The 7,500-nt window shown below is 41.4% G+C and overlaps 1 protein-coding gene across 1 annotated transcript in view; it reads left to right on the top strand.

The window, feature by feature from the left end:
* The window catches only part of LOC101850571 (sialin-like), a 7,837-nt gene extending 4,527 nt beyond the window's left edge, over window positions 1-3,310 (top strand). Inside the window, exons 6-9 of the mRNA XM_013084060.2 lie at window positions 49-181; window positions 820-970; window positions 1,844-1,934; window positions 2,730-3,310. Coding sequence (XP_012939514.2) covers window positions 49-181; window positions 820-970; window positions 1,844-1,934; window positions 2,730-2,981 — 627 coding nt within the window. The 3' untranslated portion in view covers window positions 2,982-3,310. The remainder of the gene's footprint in view (window positions 1-48; window positions 182-819; window positions 971-1,843; window positions 1,935-2,729) is intronic.
* Window positions 3,311-7,500: the final 4,190 nt, after the last annotated feature.

The raw sequence follows: 7,500 nt of genomic DNA, 5'->3' as shown, positions 1-7,500 counted from the left end.
TTCATCTTCATCCCATCTCACCTGCACCAACGTGACGTCACTCCACAGAACGGTGCCCTGTCCTCCGCGCCCTACCTGACCCAGCTGGTGACGTCACTGATGTCTGGGGTGGCGGGCGACAAGTTGAGGCAGCGACGTGTCATGTCCACTACAGCCGTGAGGAAAACTTTCCAGCTCGCCGGTGAGCGACCCGTTATTTGACCGAATACTACAGGGGGAAACGACTGTAGTCACGTACTGAAAATCGTGAGTATACCAATTTTGAACGCTTGTTGACTCATAACTGTATTTCTGTTCAACTGTTGGTTGATTATTGTTGTTCGATTTCCCATTCAACAACACTTAACAATAAACCACCAGTCAAACAAATAGGAAGTTATGAGTCCACAAGCTTTCAAATTTGGTACCCTCACTATTTCCAGGTTAGGACTACTGTCGTTTTTCTCCCGTAGTCTTCATATTGTTTTCCGCGAGTAGGAAATTTTTAGCGAAGATTGTTGTCTGAGAGATCCTACTGCTCATGAAGCCGACATACAGACAATTTTAAAGACATACAACATCTTTGGTAAATAGCTGTCACGACTGAAGATTAACATAATATTATTCAATGTAACACAAGGCGTGCCAGTACAGGATTTCTACCCTCCACAGCAGAGCCCAAGAAAGCTGTGGATATTAGAAATCCTTTCATTACATCTTTAACACTTTCATGACCGAAAATTAACGTCCTTACTGTAACAGAAAGTCTAGTCTATAATAAAAGGATTTCTCCTCAAAGTCTATATTGAAAGGACCCCCTTTCCCCCCTCCCCTCCCCAGCATTCTGGGGCTCCGCTGTGTGCATCGTGCTAGCTGGCCAGATGACGTGTGATCAGAGGTACTGGGCAGTGGTGTTGCTCTGTCTGTGTGTGGGATTCATGGGCCTGACTATCTCTGGCTTCACTGTGAACCATTTGGACCTGGCGCCGGCGTAAGTGAACTGTCTCTGTGGCCGGTAGTAATCATCATCATCATCATCATCATCATCATCATCATCATCATCATCATCATCATCATCATCATCATCATCATCATCATCATATAGCATTTGTATAGCGCAAATCCCCGCTCAACGGCAAGCTCTACGCACTTCACAATCTGTAACTGGGGACAATACTTAAGGCTGGCTCTGCTTTGTGTTCTATCCAGGTTTACATGATTTGAGAAACTTGTCACGTGATCAACAAAGAAACACCAAAGGGTGTTTGGATTAAAAATAAGCGAATGTGGAGGAAGGTTTCCTAAACCAGACAGTTTTGTTTTGTTCAAGTTCAGGTTTTACGGCGCTCGCAACTTCATAAGCCAGCCACCATTCCTGGTAAAGGTAAAACACTATTCATATCCCCCAGCCTTCCTGGGTCCCAGCCTTCCTGGGTAGCTCTGGTTCGTGTGGCCTGGTTCTGTATAATCATTTTTTCTCCAACTAATACAAAAGAAAACATAAATTAATCTGAGCCTGACACCGTGCTCTGTTTCTCCAAGGTTCGAGAAGAGCGAGGGATATGTCGACTGTTTTGAAGATACCATTTTGTATGGAATTCATTATAATATATTATAACTTACACTTTCTGTTTCTGAATTTACATGTATATGAATGTTGTGTGTCAGGTCAAAAATTGAGTTTTTACAGTCATAATTTGTCATTTTGGGAACAATTCTGAAACAGTACTTAGCTCATTCCATCTTCGACCACTCCCTTCTTTCTCCCTTCCCCTCCCTCCTTTCTACCCTCCTCCCTCCTCTTTCCCCACCCTCCTTTCTCCACCCCTCCCTCCTTCCCTCCCCTCCACCCCCCCGTGACCAGCTACGCCGGTATCCTGTTCGGCATCACCAACACTATGGGCACCGTGCCTGGGATGATCGCGCCACTCGTGGCTGGAGCTATGACGCCCAACGTAAGTGTCTTCATCACGCTTCAACTGAAATACTGAAATACTGTCAGTTAATAGGTCAATCTTAGTTTTCTCATTCCCCCCCCCCTCTTTTGAAATCTCAGCTGTGACGTCTATCACACTGGTGGGTGGGGGGTGGGGGTGGGGAGTTAAATTAATGAGTAGAACGGAAGTATAGACCATTTTTTTAATGGGCACTGATGACACAACACCTGGTGCAGCAAAGCGTGAAGGATAATAATTAGGAAGGTGACAGAGACAACAGCTCACCCAAAAGCAAATTGTTACTTCTCTATCGATACAGCAAGAATAATGTTAAAAGGAAGAATCTAAATGTTGCGACGTTGTTTGTCGCCCAGGGAACAGAAAGAGTGATTTGGAATAAACAAGCAGTTCGCAACTTTGTATGGTCAAAAATGTTATTTTCTTTCTAATTTGTCCGTACTGTTTTCCTGTCAGTTCGTTGCCCTGTGCTCTGAATACCTTTGGAACACCGTGTTCATACTACACAACGTCCTTTATAATATACAACGTCCTTTATTAAAATAATATGGAGAGCGATATACATCAACAAGAACACGTTCCTTCCTGTGTTTTCTGCTCAACTGCAACAGAGGATGAAAAGATGAACGTAAAAGTATCATTAAAATATTGATTTGCAGCGATAAAGTTGGAAGTTTGTGTCTTTGTACGGTTTTGATTATACTCGTTTCTCTCAGCCCAATGCCATGCCCCTCTCTTCTACCCACTCAACGTTCGTTATGTCTAGCAAGACTACAATCCTTCTCGTGTTTTCAGAGAAGCGCTGAGGAGTGGCGATCTGTGTTCTACGTGTGTGGGGCGGTGGCGGGAGTTGGCGGGATTATCTACGTCATCCTGGCAGACGGGGAGCTGCAGGAGTGGGCGGTACCGCCAGACGTCAGTGGGAACATGGAGATGACGTTTCCAGCAGACGAGAAGGAGGACGATAGCTTGATGGAGAAATCCGAGAGCTACATTCAAGATGGCGGTGAATGTGATGTCGTCATAAAAAGTGGAAACGAGAAATGACGAAGTGCACCACTCAATGTAATATTTAGTGGTTTAGCTTTCATAAGAGGTTTACCGCTCTTGCAACACAAAAAGGTCATAATATAAGTGCCGAAGAGTAGAAGCGTTACATGAAAGTAACAAACACGAAAAGGAGGGAGATAAGGACGAACGATGATAATAATAGAACGGCTGGTGTGATGCTATGACTCTTTAATTGATGCAATCACATGACTTTCGATGCTAAAGCACAGATTTCGGTGATAAGCATGATTCGCTATCTTAGAATTGCAAAGTTCTTTCTTACATTTTTGGCCATTTTGAGTTACTAAGACAATGATGTCAGAAAACAAATAAATTATGGTCTATCTGCTCTATTAAAATCGTATGACTATTCCGGAGTCGTCATCAATATTATTTTTTGAAGACTTGCATTCGAAAAAAAGCTTGAAATGTTGTAAAACTAAAAAAGAAGAAAGTAATTTAACGTCAAATTTCTATTTCTCAAAACTAGGTACTGATCTGATAGAACTTTGTAATTCTAGGGTAAAAAAAGTAAAGTTGTTCCCGCATCCGATCCAGACTTTGGGGATTGCCTTGTTAGTGAGACAACTTCCTGGGCCTTCGGCATATTGTGTATTGTGGTAGGGTCGCCAGTTCCTTTCCACGCCACCTTTATTTCCCCAACTCGAAGTTAGCTACCCATTCCTGCTGGGTGGGCAGGAGGGGGCGAAAAAAATCGGCGCCCGAAAAATTCAAGGGTAGCGATGTATTATTGTCAAGTGCGTGGTCATGTCGTCACTCTTCTCCTTGTACGTCTGCTGTATATATGGGTCATGGGGAAAGCGTAAATCGCCATCTGTGGTCAAAGATCGTACATAACAAGATAGTTCACCCAGCCAAAAATATGTCTGCTGAAATCCTTGCATTGGTTCAGATGGCACTACAGTCTACGTGGACATGGATTGCTGGTGCCTCTATAAATAAATTATCGATCGTCAAGGTTTTGGAGCTCTCTTTCGTTTCTCCGGAAGAAGAATATGAATAGCACAGTTTGTCAGTTTCACTTTAATTGTTTTTCACACAAGTAGGGTAACTCTGTTCGCAAAGTCCGCACTTTTCTGAAGAAGGCGCCACCGAACTTTGAGGACACTTTTTTGATTGGCTCAAAGAGAGGAGTGAACTACATGTATCTTGTTATGTACGATCTTTGATTGGTTCGAAGAGATGAATGAACTATCTCGTTATGTACGATCTTTGCGCTGGTGTAGCAGTTTGGTTCTTCGCCGTTGCCCTCACAGGAGATGGGTTCTATTCCTGTGCATGTGGAGGTTTTCGTATGAAGAATCTCGGTCTTTCTGCTGGAATGTTGTGTCCCTCTTAGCTTGGGTGGGACCTGACAGGCAAGGTCGATGCGTGTCTTCTGAATGTTCTGGATTGTATATTATCAGGGATGTAATAAACAAAACCCCCCTTAAATCTACATCTTAATTTTAATTAATAGTGGCAATGTGTGGGCACTGATCTTGCAAGGGGAAGCAACTGTGAAAACTATATTTCTGTTTTACATTGTGTCCCATGTTAAAGTCTGCTCTGTTCCCAGTGAGGACCTGATGGTTTCACGTTAAGATCAATTGTCTACGGGCTTTTGCCTCTTGTATTTCTTCATCTTTATGTGTCAGGTTTATTCGTAATTATCTGTTTCCATGCTTGAAATACACGATTTTGTAATTTAAACATTAAAATCTGAATTAGATAATGCTGTTGGTGTTAATGAGACCTATCACTATTGCGATACCAAGACCTGCAAGCTTAGGTAAAATAAACTTGCTCCCACTCCCCATTCGGAACTGACTGGACTCCGAAAGTCCCGATTCAGTTCAAAATTATGGATTTTAAGTTGTAGGCATATTTAGCTTTTTCAGCCTCAATTACAACTATTACAACTATTTCAGCGAATAAGAACCCCATAAAGATGTATTTCTTCCAATACCGGGCATGTTTGTCATCACCATTTCCTCATAAAGTCAATCTTTTACAATGTATTTTTCTTTATCGCCCGTTTTCTCGAAACGTGGTTTCTCTACATACTTCGTTTTGAACAACCCAACCTTTATTCATCCAATCTTCATAACATTTTTACAGAATGAAGAGAACATTTTTTTATTAAAAAAATTTGTGGGATGAATTATTTGATATAAGCTGAAGGAATTGTTTTTTGTTGGATGTATCTGGAGTGTTGATTTTTACGGTTTGTTTGCAAAAGTGAATACTATCTTAGGAAAAATTCATAAAACATTGTCTCGATCTAGTACATTTAGGAAAATTCATCACATACATTTGTAGATCTATTGTTCAGCTAAGATGAATGAAAAAAAAATAAAAAAATGTTTCCATGAAAAATAAGTGCGGAATTAATTACGTAAAATCTTTTATGGCCTCCGTATCCATGGAAACGAAACTTTTATCTCAAATTTGATGGCGGATTTTGAGACTCCTTACTAAGCTTGCTATAATATGTTTGAACTTGAGTGACATTTGATCCACTAATAAGCAAAATAGCCCTCAGGTGTAACCCCCCCCCTTAAGTTCACACTCTCCGCTCTCTGTTGGGCCAAATAAATTGGTCATGTGACTCCATGGGCAAAAGATTCTTTTAAGAATGCAGGGTCTACATCGACCTTTTCCCTGATTTGTACACAATATCTGTCCCCATAGTTTTATGCACCCCGCATAATTTAGCAATATTTGATCATATGTGGCATAATTTCTGATTATTTTCCTTTATCATTCTTTGTTAAAATTAACAGAATCGCATAATTTCACATTTTTGAGCTCAGTTTGCTTAATTTCAGAATTTTTCTTGCATAAAACGACGGGGACAGCAATATTCACGAAGGGAGAAAAACATCTGTCACCTTCAAAGGTTTACCAGTAGACCAGAGGCTGGAATCCTTTGTTTGCATGTGCCACCAACAGACCAAAGTCAGTATAGTAGCCTATTACATTAATCCTAACCATCACACACAACTCATAAACACAAACTTGCAAGTGGCGTCGTTGGCTTAGTGATTAGACTACCACTTCCGTAATCGTGAGATTGTGAGTTCTGGGTTCGAGCCTTAACTCGGTCCTTGGGGGAAAGGCATTTAACACGAATTTCCTACTTGGCACTGGTCCTTTTGGAGATGGCCATTAAACTCTGTGGTCCCGTCTATTTAATACCTTAATAGTGTTGATAGTGGTGTTGAACCTTTTATACCATTTCATTTTACTTACAAGTTTGTATACTACTTCATAGAGGCATGTTATCGTTAAGTTTCAGATGAAAAAAACAAACAGCTGAATATAACGAAATTTTGCTTCTTTTTAAAAAGTGCCCTAAAAGAGCACATCCTAAAACGTTGTTGAAAAACCAAAAGGCACGTTCCCAATGAGGTAAAGTCACTCACGTCACCTGCGCTATTTGCCTTTGTTTAGAAAGGCCTACAGCTGAGCGCCTGCATGAAAGAGAAAGGTAATCAGAGTGTTTTGACTTTAATGTGAAAACAAATCTGCAACATAGTGGTAAATGTAAGCCCCTGTTCATTTTCTATTACAAAAGAAAATCGTTGCTTCATGTTATGCTACAAAGTAGTGTGGATTTTGCACATGAGTTTGATGTCTGTACATACCATGTACTAAGACAGGTTGACCCAAATGGTGCGAAAAGGTGTGAGCATTTGACGTGACCTGTTTTGGTACAAAGAGGTGCAGACTTTGGCGCCACATACTTAGTAGCATCAGCACAAGTGTAAATAAGTTCATGTTTGCTTACTCTAGCTGGACTAATTAGATCCACCAACAGTCCAGGCAGCATTGACAGCGTGGTTCAACAACTACAGAGAGGATGAAGGCACCACTTCACACACAATGGATAGACTAAGGGAAGCCGGTGTCTCTAGAGGGTCGGGGAGAGACAATAACCTGCGTGGAAAAGCCAGAAAAATATCCAACCAGCTGATAACTGGCACAATCAGCAGGCAGACCCTTTCATGGATCCTGGAGAGGAGGGAGGAGCAGCTATGGCATTGTGCCGCCTGCCATGACGCCTATTCTTAAATCAAGTAACAAAGTAAAGTGTCTAGCTAGGACTGGACGCCCCGATAAGAAACACTCTTGGGTTGTGTGAGTGATGCTTGAACCCTTGACAGTCTTGACTATCTTGACTCGCTGGCGTGTCCTCTTTCTACTTGCAGCCTCAATGTGGCCCTTGATATTGCAGAAACGGCATGTGGCTAGACTCTCTAGTAGCCTATTGTGAGCAGTAAAGAAAACCCAAGTCCACATCTCTTAACTTATTTTTTTTTTTTAATTGTCTTTCATAAAAAATAAATGTACCTTTTCTCTCCTTCTCTTCCTCTCAGTCACAGACACAGATGTTGGAGAAAAAGAGAGAAGCTCTAAATGTACTTTGAATAGTTAAAACTGGTTAGTAACAGCAATAAACATCTAACTAATCTCTCTCTCTCTCTCTCTCTCTCTCTCTTTCTCTCTCTCT

Source organism: Aplysia californica, unplaced genomic scaffold, assembly GCF_000002075.1.
Source record: "Aplysia californica isolate F4 #8 unplaced genomic scaffold, AplCal3.0 scaffold00270, whole genome shotgun sequence".
Lineage (NCBI taxonomy): Eukaryota > Metazoa > Mollusca > Gastropoda > Aplysiida > Aplysiidae > Aplysia > Aplysia californica.
This window is presented reverse-complemented; position numbering and strand designations above follow the sequence as displayed.